The sequence below is a fragment of the Mustela nigripes genome, chromosome 5 (genome assembly GCF_022355385.1).
Source record: "Mustela nigripes isolate SB6536 chromosome 5, MUSNIG.SB6536, whole genome shotgun sequence".
Classification (NCBI taxonomy): domain Eukaryota; kingdom Metazoa; phylum Chordata; class Mammalia; order Carnivora; family Mustelidae; genus Mustela; species Mustela nigripes.
The window spans coordinates 39,015,998-39,033,236 of record NC_081561.1 but is presented as its reverse complement, the minus strand read 5'-3'; the positions used below and the strand labels follow the sequence as shown (position 1 = coordinate 39,033,236).

The window sequence follows — 17,239 nt, the reverse complement described above, 5'->3', positions numbered from 1 at the left end:
CAGGGCTGTCTGGGTGGCTCAGTCAGTTAAGGATCTGACTCTTGATTTTGGCCCAGGTCCCGATCTTGGGGTCATGAGATCGAACCTCACATTGGGCTCCGTGCTCAGCAGAGTGTCTGCTTGGGATTCCCTCTCCCTTTCCTTCTGCCCCCCTCTAAAATAAACAAATAAATGTGTTTAAAACAATTTAAAAAAAAAGAAAAATGAAACTGTCTCCAGTACTCAAGTCATTCACCTTCAATTAATGAAAAGAATGTGTTGATATTCGGTGTTTATATAAAGCAAGTAACCACTACGTGCTATGGAGCACGTGGGAAAAAGATTAAGGTATCATATAGTTCTTAAGCCATTTTGAGGCCTATGAAATGTAGTTTACATTTTGGGCTGTGGTTCTATTTATTTTTTTAAAGATTCTAGGTAATGTCATTGTAAGGTCAGAATTTACTTTGAATCTTTGGAGCAGTGGTATTTATTCCACAGCCTGTAGCTGTTAGATTTAAATAATAAACACTTCCTTACTCAGAAATCTTCCCAGTTTGTACGAATGTCCTGGGCCTGTTTGGCACACAGTCCATTCTGCACCCTTTTCACCAGTGTCACTGAGGGCCAGGGCAGGTTCCGGGGCTTCTGGCTGGGAGAGATTGGCCACTAGGGGGCGCCGGGGAGAGATTGGAGGCAGGCAGAAGAGAGAATCCCAGGATATTTCTCCCTTTCTCATCCATTCTGCTTTGGACACCATCTTGTGCTTGAGCTACAGTTTCTTAACGTTTCTGGCTTTGGCCAGGGGCCTCAGCCCCTCAGCCTAGTTGAGAGTGCCATCTCCTTTTGTCCAGCCTGGAGGCATATTCACTTTGGCTAATCTCTGGGTTACCTGTGATCTTGTATGTGTAGCTTCTCAGCTCCACTATCACTAGAATTCTTATGAAACACTTTGCTCAGATGAAATACATGAATGGTTCCTCTTACTCTCCTGACAAATTGTGTCTTAATTTTTCTTATTCCTGAGGAAACCCTTAATGAGTAATCAGAGTTAGATTACATGATTTTATCAAGACCAGAAAGTTCTGCTACTCCAGCTTTTCAGACCATTTCAGTATAAACTTAACAATATATCTGAAAACGTTGTCGGGTAAGTCTCCCTCAATTTATATATGGGTAGAAAGGGATGCCATTCTAGGCTCCCTTTTTATACTCCAGTTTATCTGGACATGGATTACAGAGCTCTCACCATAATGGGTTTTAAAGGTAAAACATGTTAGCTATAATGTCATATTACAGTTGCCTCCCATAAAGCTCTTGTGAGGATCAAATTAGATAATGATGTGCAAACCCTTTGAAACTTGTAAGAAGCATTTCAGATGTAAGGTTGTGTTATTATTTCATTACCATTATATCTTGAATTTCTGTGAAGAAGCTTGAATGCTATATTAAATCAATATTTACGGCTTTAGACAAAATATTACGGCCTCACTTGGGAGCTGGGAGACTGTCACTAACAGATACCATTATAAAACTGACCTTTGAACAGAAGATACTTTTTCTAACATTTTTTTTTCTCACATAGCTGTGCTGAAAGGAAGGCTTGCCCTTCTTTACTGTGTGTGTGGTGTTTTTTTTTTTTTTTAAGATTTTATTTACTTATTTGACAGAGAGAGACAAAGGGAGAGGGAACACAAGCTGGGGAAGCGGGAGAGGGAGAAGCAGGCTTCCTGGGGAGCAGGGACCCTGATGTGGGGCTCAATCCCAGGACACTGGAATCATGACCCGAGCTGAGGATTAACGACTGAGCCACCCAGACGCCCCCTTCTTAACTGTTTTGTTTTTGCTCCTAGGTTAGGGAATTTTGTCTTTTATGAAGGCATGCAAACAAAATTAGCTGAAATAAAAGTCATTTTTCAAAATTAATTATCCTTAGGTTTTATTTTCACAGATATTTTGAATGGATTTGGTATCAAAGATTTCTCCTTGAGTATGTTCATGGCTCACTCCATAATAAAACTTGTAACGGCAGTCATATTGCCATTTATTAATCACTGCAATTTATTCCTTGCAGTGAATTTTCTAGTGTCTGGTCCAGTTTAATTTGAAGTGACACAAACAATGAATTATTCCCTCTGAGAAACTATTCATTATTCTAGAGGATTTAGATATGGAGAGATGCCTCAGTGCCTATACTTGCTAAGTATTCCTCTGTGTGGCCTCATACTCTTGTGCTTTTTTACTCTTAAATCATCCTGGACTTTTTTCCCTTCCATTAGTGATAAGCCTGCATTCCCCTCAATTGTCTTTTAATTGGCTGTCAGTTAATCCATTCATAATGGTTTTCTTTGTGTATTTAGTCTGCCTGCTTATCCATATTCTCCCAAAGAATGAGAAAAACAGCAACAAAACAAAAGCAAGAAATGAGTCACATTTTGGACTTGTTTAGCTGCTGTCGTGTACCTCCTCCAATGATTCATCAATAATTTTGTGAATTATTGGGCCAGGCCCTGTGGTAGATGCTAGGGATATAAATGTGATCAAGAGATGTGGATCCTATCCCTGTGGTGAATAAGCCGTATGGAAGAGAGAAATAATTAACTGGTAACAAATAAACAATCTGTAAGAGTGTACTGGGCTGGGTCGGGACCATGGAATGTGAGGGAGAGACTTGATAAGGGGGTCGACGACTCCCAAAGTGCTGTATGAAGTGAAGTTAAGAAGGAATATGGCTTAGGAGGCTCTGTCTGGAGGTTGCGGGGATGTTTTAGGGAAAAGAAACTGTAATACAGAGATAGGAAGGAGTTTGGAATACTTTGCAGAGGATCAGAAGTCCTGTATAACAGCGGGTGAGCTCCTTAAGATGTCATTGGCATAGGAAGAAAAAGCCAGATTTTGGAGAGCCTTGTAAAACAATTGAAGCAAACAAGGACTGTTAAGTGAAAGATGGGCATGATTTCTCTATCCATCCATCCATCCATCCATCCATCCATCCATCTATCCATGGTTTTGGAGGGAAAGACTAGGATTCAGTGGTATTAGCAGAGGGGATAGAGCAGAAATCTGGAGGACAGTTAGGGAGCTACTGAAGTTATCCAGACAGGACAGGAGAATGCCTTTGACCACAGACATGATAGTGAAGATGGAGAAGAGTGGACGGATCAAGAGAGATTTCAGAGGTGGAACAGACACCACTTGCTGGTGAATTTGATATGCAGCGTGAGAGATGGGGAAAATGAAAGGTGACTTGAGAATGAGTCACAGCAAATAGGAAGAGGAAAAGGAAAAGCTAAGATCATGTGTTTTATTGGGGAAGTGATTAAATTTCAAAAGCTTCTGAGAGTCCAGCAAGCTAAGGACAGAAAATTGACCTTGGAAATTGACCAGGTGGAGCTCATCTGAGACTTTTAACTAGAAGAATTTGAATGAAGTGTTAGGGATAGAATACAAGTTACAAGGAGTTCTAAGTGGAAAATTAGGAAAAGGAAACCACATAGAAGACCTGAAAAGATTTTTGTATCCCCTACTATGACGAAAAAGATTCTTTGTATTAAGTTATTTGAGAAGTTGAGGAAACTGAGACAGAGGGAATCTGTGTCTTCATAAAAGTATTTTAACACCACCCTGGCTTATTTTAAATTTATATGCAGCAGTCCTTCAGCTGTCAACTTTATCAGAAAAAATTGTTATGACTTGATCACTTTTCATAATAGATTTTCATTTTTTTAAAGATTTTATTTATTTGAGAGAGATCACAAGTAGGCAGAGAGGCAGGTAGAGAGAGAGGAAGAAGCAGGCTCCCCACTGAGCAGAGAGCCTGACGCAGGGCTTGATCCCAGGACCCCGAGATCATGACCTGAGCTGAAGGCAGAGGTTTAACCCACTGGGCCACCCAGGCCCCTAGATTTTCATTTTTTAAATGTATAACCACCTTTTCTAACCACTTTTGTACCTTACAATAACTTCCCAGCAAACTCAGAGGGACATTTGAATAAACGTCAGTCAGTCACAGTTGCCATGAACTTGAGTACTTTTTGAAAGACTTTCCAGCTTATTGCATGTATACCAAGGATAACAGAACTGAACACTCTGGTTCTTGTGACAACATGGTTTCCCAGTGCCAGAATCCTCTTTAAGATAAACTTGATTTTGCAATGGGAGGCACATCATGGAAGTGGAGGTCAGCTATTATGTGTTATTGTATGATTGCTTATATAGTATCCCATGTTCAAATGGTTTTTAAGTTATTGTAGTTAACACAATTCTTTTATATTGCCATTAGATTTTCTCTCAAGAAGTAACATGTTGAATGCTTTTTTTTTTTTCTCTCTTTTAAATATAATTGACAAGTGAAAGTTAATCTACTTGAACTTACTTTATGGCTAAAAAACATCTCGGTCCCACTGCTGTCAGCCTTGGATTGATTGGGTCCTCCATTGTTACTCTTGCTGAGCTCTAGTAACAATCAACAAATTATCACAGGCACCTTAGCTACAAAATATTACCTCTTTTACCCCTGAGCAAGTAGTTGAGAGATAGTGGATAAAACCCAGGGGTTAGAGTCAGAAGACCTGAGTGTGAATCCCAGCTCATTTGCTTACTACCCAGTTTTTAAGTGGACAAGTTATTTTAACTCCACTGGTCCTCAGTGTCCCTAATTCATAGAATAGATACTAAAAAATTATACTTTCCTGACCATCCCACAGGGCAGGTAGCAAATGTGAAAGCACTTTATAAACTATGAAAGGTTGGTATACTTGGTCAGTATTGTGGGCATATGAATAATAGGACACAAATTTCAACCTCCCAGGGGCTCTGAAAATCTGCCACATTTTTCACATTCTCTAATTTTTAAGTCTTCACTGCTTATCCCCACTACCACCATCTTTAAGCTCTTTTGATTGAAATCTGTGTGCTTCATTTGTTTATTTCTTGTTCTAATCCTTCAAGGCAGCTGGTTATGATATACCTTTATGTTAGAATTTAATTTTCACAAAATTAGATAGAAAAGAGAGAAATGGGGGGTGCCTGGGTGGCTCAGTGAGTTAAAGCCTCCGCCTTTGGCTCAGATCATGATCTCAGGGTCCTGGGATTGAGCCCCGCATTGGGCTCTCTGCTCGGTGGGGAGCCTGCTTCCTTTCCTCTCCCTCTGCCTGCCTCTCTGCCTACTTGGGATCTCTGTCTGTCAAATAAATAAATAAAATATTTTTTTTAAAAATAGAAATGTATTTATAAAAATATATCCATTTTCTTTTTCATATTTTATATCAACATAGGTGCATAGGTGACATCAGCTGTCAGAAGCAGAACCTCTTTCCAGTGTTCTTCTAGATTCCCATCTCCTGTTCTTGTTCCTAAAATATGGGGCCTGTGGTAACATGTGTCTATCAGCATTTCCAGTTCTTAGGCTACACAGCTTTGCATTCAGAAACAGAGCAAGGTACAGTTGTTATGACCGTTGGCAACAGAGAACCCCTCAATGAGTGCAGCAGAAGGGCCTCTTACTTGCTGGCTAGCGGACCCTTTTCCATAGGATCTCACCATTTAATTTTCAAGTGGAACGCAGAGCTCATGATTAATGTTCTATAATAACGGCTTAAAATGCTCCCATGTTTGCATTTTGCTGTATTAAGGAAAGAATTTTGCTTAATGTATAGTTACAAAAACGTCCTGCTGAGTCACAGTGCCAAGAAGGCAAAGCATTCAAGACCAGAATGGAAACACTGACATTCAGTCTAGCATACAGCAGCAAAGTGTGATGTGCTACATTGCAGCCTGCTTTTTTTTTTTTTTTTTTTTCTATAAAACACTGTTAGTGAACAATAGTGGCAGGAGATGGCAAAGGAGGCCTGGGTTAAACACTTTGCTACACACTTTTCTCCTTCTGGGATGTCACCACAGCTAGGCTACAGTGATTCTGGAGACAAGGACCTAAGTGACATCAATGTGCCATTTGCACTTAATAAAGCCATCTCCTTCCTAGTGCTCTCCATCATCATACTTGAAACCTGGATTCTATAATCCAGCTCCACCAAAATCAAATAAATTTAAAAACTTTTAGGCTTTTTTTTTTTTTAAACCTTTCTTTTAGAATATCCCCTTCTATCTAGTAAAGCATGCTTTGGGGAGTTGGTTACATAGGGAGGCTCTGGTTCTACAGTGATGTTGTAACTCTAGCTGCAAAAATGTAGACAGGTTTTTCAATAAACTATGTTAGTGCCTGTCTGTCTCTGCTATTTAGCAGTTACAAGAATCAACTATCATGGGTAGGATTTCCTGATAGGTTTTTGAACTTAAGGTAAGTTTTGGGATAAAAGTGAAAGAAAAATTTTAAAAAGTTTGTCTAAAGGTTTACATGATATTCAACTGCCTAAATATTACTTGTTTTTAATATTTATTTTTTGTTTCACCCCCACTTCCTCCCCAAAAATCCAAATTTAAAAAAAAAAAGCCTCATATTGGAAACTTGTTTTGCTCTCTAAAAATTTGGGAGACGCTTTCTACATTTACCAGATATCTCCTTCAATATCAAATCCCTCTGAGTATATGCTAACTGTACCTTTCCTACACTAATATTCAGTCACTTTAATTTTATTCAAGTAATATTTCCTGATTTATCAGGCTTATTGACTAATTATTTTATTAATACCTGTTGATCTGTAACTAGCATTAAGAGCTGCTTAACAGAGTCAGAGGCATAGAGGAACACTGAGATATTGACATGTACATTTATGTTTCTCTAGGGTTGGACAATCATCATTATTTTTTTTATTAAATTAGAATACTTCTGCTTCTAAGAACTAGCAGTTAGGAATTTCCTATCATGGAGAATTGTCAAAAACTAAAAAATCTGTGGTTGAGACATATAGAACTTTAGGACTCAGAGGGCCAGAGAGATTTTGGTAGAAATGAAACCTGGAGATAGGCTACCAGAAGTCTTGAGAGGACTAGATGATTTTTTTTGTACATAGCTTTTAATCCTTTGTGTCTCGAAAGTAAAAAACATAGCTTTGCTATGACAGACGTAAAGTCTCCTTCAAGATTGAATGTTTTGTGTGAATTTATATTAAAAAATTCCTACTGAAAAATTAGAGTTAAGAGGTCAAGATGAGAAGTACTCTGTATTTTTATATTCTTCCATTTTAAAGGAAGTTCAAAATAAGAATGAAATCATTTGGATGAAAGAGATGAAATCATAAAAATTTCAACATACTCTTCTGTGAAGGAAAACTTGTAATATAAAGATGTGCAGGACATTTTATTGAAAATAATTTTCATTTTATTTGAATGACTAAACATAACTTTATATTGGTTTTTCTTCTTTTTAAAAAAATCTTACAGAGAAGAAAATCACGATATTCAGACCTTGACTTTGAGGTAAGTTTCTATGGATTTTTAAAATAATTTTAATTGCTTGAATTCAAGATTGACATATAATTACTTAAACATATTACTCTGCCGTATGTAGGAGCTCTACTTTTTTAAAAATTAAATGAGAAGTCAAACATTTTTTATTAGAGTTCATTCTGTAAAACTACTTGTATAAAAACATTTTAACTTCTAATTGACTTAGATGTATGCTAAACTGAGATATTCCAAACAAGGAATCCATTTTATAAATACTAAGACAAATGGGCAATTTGTGGTAAGGACTGAATTTGATCAATCCAGTTTGTTGTGAGGTAAGAATGTTGTTTTGTTCATTTCTCACATTTACAGCAATTATATTGGTTTTACTTCAGTAACTACCTGAAAAGAGAGCCTCTGAGAATGCTTTGGCTGGTTAGCTAGGCTTTCTCCGGAATTGCCTTGTGTACTGATTCCTATTATTTAGGTTCTCTGTGATACATTCCAGATTCTTTTTTTCAATAGCAAGTGTTGGTTCAGCGTGCTCCTGTGTTTTTAAATACCTTTTCACAGATATAAACAAGATGAAGATGTTCATTTTCCAATTTGCATTGAATTTATATTGATGTTGTAATATCGATGCTAGAAATTACTGAAATCATACCATTTGAGCAGCTTATGCTAAGCACAAAATTAATGATGTTTGAGTGTCACATAAAAGGCACTTATGCATCTTGATAATTGGATATGATTCACAGCCCGCCGACATAATTGGATATAATACATTATAAATGTCTCTAGCATATTTGTACTGTTTGACGCTTACATAGAACTTGTTAATTTTAGTTGATATTCCTAAAATTATGGAAACCTTTTAGTATACAGAAGCTCCTAAATCAATCATTTTCTGTATGAATGTTGTAGATGAATGTTGTAGCTCAGCAATGTACATCAGGTATCAAAAGTGAGACTTAACTTTTTATTTACTGCATTGGTGAACACACTTTGATTTTATCCTAAGGAGAATTGGCCTTTTTTAGTAAAGCTTCAGAGTACAAGAAACAAAGTAACAATAAAGAATCTGACCTCCATGATTATGTGGCAAAATTTCCTACTGATGCATCTCAGTTGTAGCAACCTGACATGGGATAAAAACTTCATTCTATTCTAAGTTTTAGGGTACAAAGAAAAATCATTCGTCAATATATTTTTTTCACTTTTTACTGCATTGTAAGGGACAAATAATTTGTTTTGTATTCTTTAGGTTACCCAAAAATAGAGGATCATTGTGTATTTACTTTTATGTCCTAAAAACAGTAAGTTGTATTAGTACAAAGAAAAGGAGGTGGTAATTAATCCACGAGGTATTAGGGACAAAATATAGTAAAAACCTAGATCTAAAATTAGGTCTCAATGCAACCAACCAAAGATATGTGATCATAAGCTCTGAAAAGAAATCTAATTATATTGGGTCACTTGGAGCATTAGAAAAACTATTCCTTTTTCATGTGTTCTTTATATAGACTGGTAGCAGATTCCTTAATCAGATGCTTTTCCCCCACTGCTTAGTATCCCAACATATAACCATGGTGTTGCCAAAATATTGACTGATAATGGAAAGATGTTGCAACACAACAAGCCTGGGTAGTTAGCTCTTTACTCTAGTTATCTCATGATTGCTAGAAGTATAGAATTGGGAGCAGGGGACACTTTGAGATATTACATTTTCTTTACAAACTTTTTAGTAGCACTCCCCTGAGTCTGTGTGCAGCTGTAGGTATGTGGCAGATACCTTAGAGATGGTGCTCAGAAAAATTACTGCCAGTTTTACATGATAAATTTTAATATGATATATTTGTACTTTGTGGATGGTCCTTGGAGAAGAGTCAGAGTTGCCTCCCTCTCCTTTAAATCAGGCTGGATAAATTTTGTTTATATCAAACTACTTGCTAGTCCCCCAGTTCCCATCCCATAAGCTTTACCACACAGTAGCCAAAGTAGGCATTTTGCCACTGACAAGCAGATTCATCTCCTAGGTTCCTGAAGATATCTTCCCTTTGGGCCAAAGACATTCCCCAAAGTCTATACACAATAACAATATTCTCTCGACTCGTACATCCATAAAACATTGGCCAGTAAATGTTATACCTGGGGAGAAGTCCTTTCATGTTGCCAATCTCCAAGAAAATACTGCGTTTTTAGGAATAAATAGAGCAAAGTGTTGTCTAGTCAAAATGATGTAATATCAGTTCTTTTGGGAAAGTATACAGAAAATACTATAGTGATATCCTTCTATTCCCCTTCTGTCTCCTTACTGGATTTGCATTCTCCGCTCCAAGCAGAGATCGAGTATTTAGTGTCAACCTCAAAAATTGAACAAATTAGAAACAAAGGTTATCATGCAGCAAATGAGTTAATTTGGGAATTGCAATTCAGGACATGCAAGCCTGGAAAAGAAAAAAGGAAGTTGGGAGGTACTGTTTTAAACATTCCTTGAAAGCATTGCCCATCAAGAGTCAGGTTTCCTGTATTTAGTGATTTTTGTCCCTTGGTGCCGGGAAGGACCTTTCCTGGTTGTCATGTCCCACTGTGCAAGGAAAGAACATGGTTATTGGAAACCATTTAAGGCCACATTTGAGTAACAAGGGATAGAAAGGAGAACTCTCAGGCATTTCCCACTTAAAGACTATATCTTAAAGAGGGTGTAAGCATTAGAGATCATCTTGAAAGGTTGAGACAGCATCACCCTATTGGATAGGTTATTTCTGCAGATGTTTGACAGACAATAGGCACAGAATTTTTTTTTTTAATTTATTTATTTGACACAGAGAGAGAGAGACCACAAGTAGGCAGAGAGGCAGGCAGAGAGAGGAAGGGAAGCAGGCTCCCTGCTGAGCAGAGAGCCTGATGTGGGACTCAATCCCAGAACCCTGGGATCATGACCTGAGCCGAAGGCAGAGGCTTTAACCCACTGAACCACCCAGGTGCCCCCAGGCACAGAATTTTTAAATGATTATACAACACGAGAGAGGCAGAATAATAAATCTAGTTTATGGGGGCATCTGGGTGGCTCAGTTGGTTAAGCATCCCACTCTTGTTTTTTCTTGGCTCAGGTCATGATCTCAGGTTTATGAGAACGAGCCCATATCCGGCTCCATGCTCATTGTGGAGTCGGCTTGTTCCTCTCCCTCCTCCTGCGTTTGTCCTCTCTCTCTCTAATAAATCTAGTTTGTATATATAATCCTACATGCAAAGCCCAAACCTGAAAGTAATGAGCTATAAATAGATGAGATATCAGGAATCAGTTAGGTTTTTTGCCTGAAAAAAGACAAAACAATAAAAAACATTTTAAATTCCAGAGTTTATCCCCCTTAGCCACAGCCTGGGAGGTGATGGATTTATTTTTCTAGGCCAATGCCAAGGTAAAGGAAAGAAGGAGGGAAAGACCTTTATGTTTAAAGTATGAAGTCTTGATGTGGTGTCTTGAGTGGAAGTAGTCTGCCTTGATGTCTGCTACTTCTTTACCATTGATTGAAAAATCTCCAGGGTTTATACAAGACAGGATGTCAGGTGCAGCCATCTTTAGCTATGGGACGTATGTCCAAAATTCAAACCCCTGAAGTCTGGCTGTCATTTGGGTGACAAGGAGGAGCTGGTATAGTTCCTTTGAAAGAGGTTCAGGGGCAGTCTTTGTTCCAAATCAAAAGCATGGGAAAAAATTGGAAACATTAGGTTGGAGAGTGGTAGACAGATATTTGAGAAAAACAGAAGAATTCAGGATCTACTACAGTTTAATATAGGATTAGAATCTAATATAGAGAGAAGTTCAAACATAATTTTTCTCTCTATACTTACCCTGATATTTATCAAAGATAATCACAGTAAAACTAATTTGTGTGCCTTAAACTTGGCCTGAGTACTTACACAAGTATAGCGAGAATAGTGATTGGCCATATAAGCTCTTTTTAAGACTGCTTTGCTAGAGGGATGCCTGGGTGGCTCAGTTGGTTAAGCCACTGCCTTTGGCTCAGGTCATGATCCCAGAGTCCTGGGATCGAGTCCCACATTGGGCTCCTTGCTCAATGAGAAGCCTGTTTCTCTCTCTGCCTCTGCCAGCCACCCAGCCTTCTTGTGCTCTCCCTCTGATAAATAAATAAATAAGATCTTTAAAAATTTAAAAAAAAAAAAAAAAGAACTGCAGTCATTCAGTAAATCCAAAAAGCAGAAGAAAAAAAAAAAAAAAAAAGACTAGAACCTTTAAGCAAGGTGCCAAGTTGATTTTTCTGAGGAGCTTTATTGGCTCCATAAAGTAGCCTTAATTTCTTAAAACCTGTCCTGTCAAATCTGAGTCTATGCACATCTCTCTCAAAATAATCCAGAACCTTGGTAAAGTAGCCAATATTTCCAATTGTTATTACAAGGAGAACAGATTCTCACTGAATTTATGTAAATAACTATATTGCCACGTGAAAAATCCTCAAGAGTTTTGAAATTCTGGAGGGATCAGGTAGGGAGAAAAAGTAAATTTTTCATCCTTGTTTACAAAGATATATTTTACCAAACTGCTGTATTTCACAGATAGCTTGAAAGAAAGGAGTAAAAGGGCTCCTTTTAATGTAGCAAGCAAAATATTAAAGGACCAGTAATGTTTGAAAACTAGATGTCATAAAAATTATAATCATCTTCCTCCATTCATTCAATACCATGTTATTCTTACTACGCCTGAATTTAGTTTTTACATTCGTTTGAGAAATTCTTACCCAGTTCAGTTTATTATCCTTTTTTTTTAAGAATTTTATTTGTCAGACAGAGATCACAAGTAGGCATTAGACAACTAGCCATCAGCCCAAGCTATTTTCTTGCTCACAAATTTTGTAAAAGAAATAACATGAATTTATTGTACTTTAATAAACCTCACTAGAACAAAAGTTTTATATTTAATGCTGAGAACTCTATAATGTTGGCTCATTTTCATTGACCCAACAATCTTAAACTAACTTTTAGATCAAATATTTTCCCAAATCATGTGAACCTGAAAAATATTTGAGTGAGTATCTATTAATATTTCTGAGAACTTAATTTATAAATGCTTCATTTTCAAGCCAATTACATAGAACTCCTTTCATAAATTAACTTTGGCAAGTTACCCAGAAGTAGAAAAATACCATATCTATAGTAGACATACATAGACATTCATAGACACACACACAGATGCAAAAAAGGACCCCAGAAGACACCAGCAGGGTTTTGTTTGTTTGTTTGTTGTTGTTGTTGTTTTAATTTACTAATCTCAGTAGGTAATCCATTTATAAAAACTTGAGGATCTTCTCTGGGTTTAATAAGTTCTTTAATTATGGTCCATAGTTTGGTAGATGAGGAAGTCCCGGGGGTATACAAGAGGTGGGGGTGGTGCAGAAGGGAAAGAAGAAGTTGGTCATGAAGGCAAAGAGGACAGGGAAGGGGAAAAGTGGCCCCAGAGCCCCTTTTGTCGACTTTGAATTGTTTGTGTGTTGGGTAATTAAAAACCTGATTTTGCAAAGAGGTGATTTTAGAGTCTTAGATACATTTGGAAGACTCCAGGTACCAACTAAAACAGGCTTCCTATTCAGTCTGTTTAATTTTAGAACTGTGGTCTTCCAATTTGGTTCTGAGAAAAACAAGTTTGGGAGGTCAAAAGTTTTCCACAGTGACCATCGGAATTCTATATTATCTTCAGTTGAGTTGGTCCATTTGGTTAAGAAAGTGCATGAAGGGCCATAGTTTTGAAAACAAAACTGGTCAGGGTCCCAGAAGGAGGGTCCTTTGTAAAGAATTTAGAGGATTGTGAATCCCATACTTTAAAACCAGAGGCACAGCAAACAAAATGAGCAGTCACCAAAAGGCTGATGCCTTCAAGAATAAAGTCAGAGAGCTCAACCAAACGGAAGAAGCTTAACTCTGAAAAGAGGCTTACCTTGCCAAAAGGAAAAAAGATAACTCACAGAGGGTGCACAAGGCTGAAGTGACTACCCTACACAATGCCTGGGGTTGTTAGTTCATCTAGGTTCATCACCTTCAGGTCCCACTTCTGACACCATATAATGTCAACCTTCAAAATCAAATAACAAGTATTACTGAGCAGTAAATGAGTTTATTTGGGAATAACGGGGGAACTGCAATTTGGCACATGCAAACTATGGCAAACAGTAAGCAAGTCCAGATAACAAAGAGGGACAGCATCCTTTTGTAGAGGAAAGGAGGAAGTTGCAAGGGGTTGTTTTGAACAAAATTTCATTGGAGGCAAAAAGGAGTTCAAAGTGGTGGCAGCTTCTCATTGCCTGCAGGCAGCTTGCTGCTGCCAGGCTGAGAGAAAATCTTTCTTTTTCCTACTGGTTATGCAGACTGTGATGAGTGGAAGTGCATGAGAGCTCTCCCTTCATGGATTCCTCCATTTTGAATGAGGATTCTTTATATTCATTTTCACAATAGTAGGCATTTGATAAATTATTTTGTAAAGGATGGTTTAACATTGAAATTAGTCCAGTTTGCTTTAATAAAAAGTTATCAAACAGTATGTCTGCGTTGGGGCAGAGACCAGTATAGAAAATGGAATAGGGAGTTAACACCTCCAAAAGAGCCATACTGGACATCAAAGATATTTACATGCTATGCAACATAAGGAGATAAATAGCAGGCTGAGATTCCAGGAAGAGGAAATGTATGGAGGTTGGCTAAGGTATGGCATGTTTGAGAAACCAGAAGCAAATTAAAATTCACTGAAACATGAGGTCTATAGATAAAAAGAGGAAGGAATTTAGAAACTATATAGTGAACAGTTTGCCCCCCAAGGAAGGAGTTTTACCTAATTTGTTACTAAAAGCTGCTAAAACATTCTGTTCTATTATATTCTGTTTGTTTTTTAATGAGAAATGATTTTCTCTGACCTGGAATTTAGAAAGAGGACTGTGGCAGTAATAGAAAGGAAAGATTGGAATAGAGTGAATGAGGAAGTTGAAATACAAATTTGAAAGTGACTAGTCCAGAAAAGAAAAAAAGAAGTGGTAGGGAAGGATAGGAATGAAGGGACATGGCAAAGTCAAGATCTATGGCGTTTGGTCCTTAACTAAACATAGGAGAGGATCCTACAGGTCTGAGCCTGGTTTCTAGTAGTATCATTGACAGATCTAGGAAAATCAAGCAGACATCTAGTTAAGCAAAGTTGCATTTTAGTACTTTGGGTATTAAGGTGCCTAATAGGATGCTAAATCAGAAATATCAGGCAGGTAGTTTAAATTATCTTTCTTGAATTGAGGACAAATCTCAAGGAATTCTTAGGAATGCAGGAATACAAACCTCTCAAACTGCAATAGACAATATCATCCATTCCGTGTTAAAAAAAAAAAAGTATGTCTAGAGAGGTATTTTTATCTTCTCTTGAAAAAACATGGAGATAACCTTATCACATTCTTCTGTGGAATGATGTAAGCTCTTAAAAATACCTTAGAACATTCCTTTGAAGGCCCTAATGAACCCCACACATCCAGTAAACCCATGCTTTTCAAACTGAGGAGAGGTGATGGTGAGCAGAGAGCACAAGAAGTCATCAATCCAGAATAATTATGCCCATCTTTATGGGGACATGAATTTTTGGTAGATTTGGGGTAATATAAATAAGATAAAATATTTTAATTTTATATTGTTATGGATACAGCTAAGCTATGGCAAAGAAGATAACATTTCTATTACTTCCTAAATATAAAGCATATCTGTCCCCATCCCCCACAGTAAGTGAGCTCTGTTAGGCAATCAGTACACTTTGAGAGGAAACATTTGAGCAATCCAGTCCTATGCTACATCTGTATTTTCCATAATACTAAATTAAACTATTGCAAATATTTGCAGCCAAATATATCCTGGGATGACAGTGACAAAAAATAATACATACCTTATTCAGTTTTTTTTTTTTTTAGATCCTTTGTCTAAGTCCTGGATATATATTTATTCAAATAGAAACATACCTGAAACATATCTAGACACTAGTAATGTCAGGCAGGCCATGGGGCTCCAGATTCTTTTTTTTTTTTTTTTTAAGATTTTATTTATTTATTTGACAGAGAGATCACAAGTAGGCAGAGAGGCAGGCAGAGAGAGAGAGAGGGAAGCAGGCTCCCTGCTGAGCAGAGAGCTGGATGCAGGACTTGATCCCAGGACCCTGAGATCATGACCTGAGCTGAAGGCAGCGGCTTAACCCACTGAGCCACCCAGGCGTCCTCCAGGTTCTCTCTTAGGGATACTCTGGGACTCTGACCAAGGAAAGTACATAAATCATTCCCTTTTCACAATACAGCTTCAGGAATCAAGATTAATTCCTACAATGTGTGTTGCTTCCTTAACATTAGTTTTCGTTCACTTCAAACTAGTATTCAACAACACACTCTGGATTGAGGACTCCTATGCAATGCAAAAAAGAAGAAAAGTAAGCATAGGTTTATACTGGTAAATACGAACAAGGAGAGCATAGGTGTCTATATTCCTAAAGCTAGAAAAGGTAATTAAGGCAGAGTGCTTTCTAAAGTCTATCAACATGATTTCCAGGCCCCCATAATCTAAAATTTATAGCTGGGAAATTCTCCAACTTTTTCTAAGAGGTTTCTCTGTTTCTAAAAATCTGCATATAGTAAGGCCTACCTTATCTGTAGTTCCAACTTAAATCCTAACTCTATCATTCGCACTTAATGAGTTTAGAAAAGAAAACTTTCAAGCAGTTTGTTTCAAACCCACCTGCAGGCCTTTTATGAACCACTTGTATGGAAAATGAGAGCACAATAGGATCAGAATAGGAGATAGGGATCCTGTCTGGGGCCAGTTAAGTCTCGTCTTCAGCTGGGAGACCCCTTAAATAGGAGAGAAGACACGATTTATGAGAGCCTCTTCGACATTGTAGGCACCTTCCATGGCCTATATACATATGTCATTTCATTTATCCCATGCATGTTTATTGAGCATCTGCTAAATATCAATCATTGTGCCAGGTGTCAGGGATACAAAGATAAGTCACTATCTACAAGGTGTCCAGAGACAAGACCTGGAGACCAGCCCTTCAAAACATAATGGCAGTCCTATGGGATGGTTGCAGGGTGAGCAATATCCAGGTTATGGGCTTACTACAGAAGGCAACTAACCCACCCTTGTTTCTCTCACCAGCTTTTCCATCTGAATAGGGCATAATCACAAGCTTGAGTAACAGAAAGGAGGGTGCTCCCTGAATATGGGATGTATCCAAGATAGCAGCAGGCAAAGAAAATTGGCTTTGGATTCAGAATGCTTTCCAGCTCTCTCACCACTGATGGGAGCCTAGGAGATTTATTCAGCCTCCTGAGTTTCCGTCTTCTAATCAGCAAAATGAGATAATGACTCCTACCTCCCTGGGTAGGGGAGGACTGAGAAAGATAATAATGCCCACCATTTCTTAAGTGGCTCTTACATGTGTCCTCCGGTGATAAGTGCCTTGTATCCCTTTTATAATCTTCAGAACAACCCTGTAAGGTTACTCTGAATGCTGAAACTGGAGCTACGGGGGAATTACATTTTGTGCCTCTGACCACTTAATTTGAAAGTGATGGAACTGAGATCTGAATCCAAGTTTGTCCAGACCCAGAGCTGTTAGATTTGACATGTCTCAAGCATTTAATCTAGAAGAGTGCCTGAGATAGAGGACATGCTCAAAAAAATCACATCCTGATTTTCTCTCAAATACCTGACATGTCATGAAAATACTATAAAACCTATCACTTTTTCTCTCGTATCAACAATTAAAAGCCTCCCTTGAGTTATAAATATATAAAATGACAGATAAGAGTATGAAATAAGCTATTTCAGGAGATATTTTTGTGCAGTTAGGTTGCTGGTCTCTCCAAATGGGGATTCCTATGCA

General features: G+C 37.8%; 1 protein-coding gene across 3 annotated transcripts in view; it reads left to right on the top strand.

The window, feature by feature from the left end:
- ADGRB3 (adhesion G protein-coupled receptor B3) overlaps positions 1 to 17,239 on the top strand; it is a 726,796-nt gene that overhangs the window by 694,796 nt on the left and 14,761 nt on the right. For all 3 annotated transcript variants that reach the window (XM_059400179.1, XM_059400180.1, XM_059400178.1), the window contains one exon: positions 7,321 to 7,356. In XM_059400179.1, coding sequence (XP_059256162.1) covers positions 7,321 to 7,356 — 36 coding nt within the window. The remainder of the gene's footprint in view (positions 1 to 7,320; positions 7,357 to 17,239) is intronic.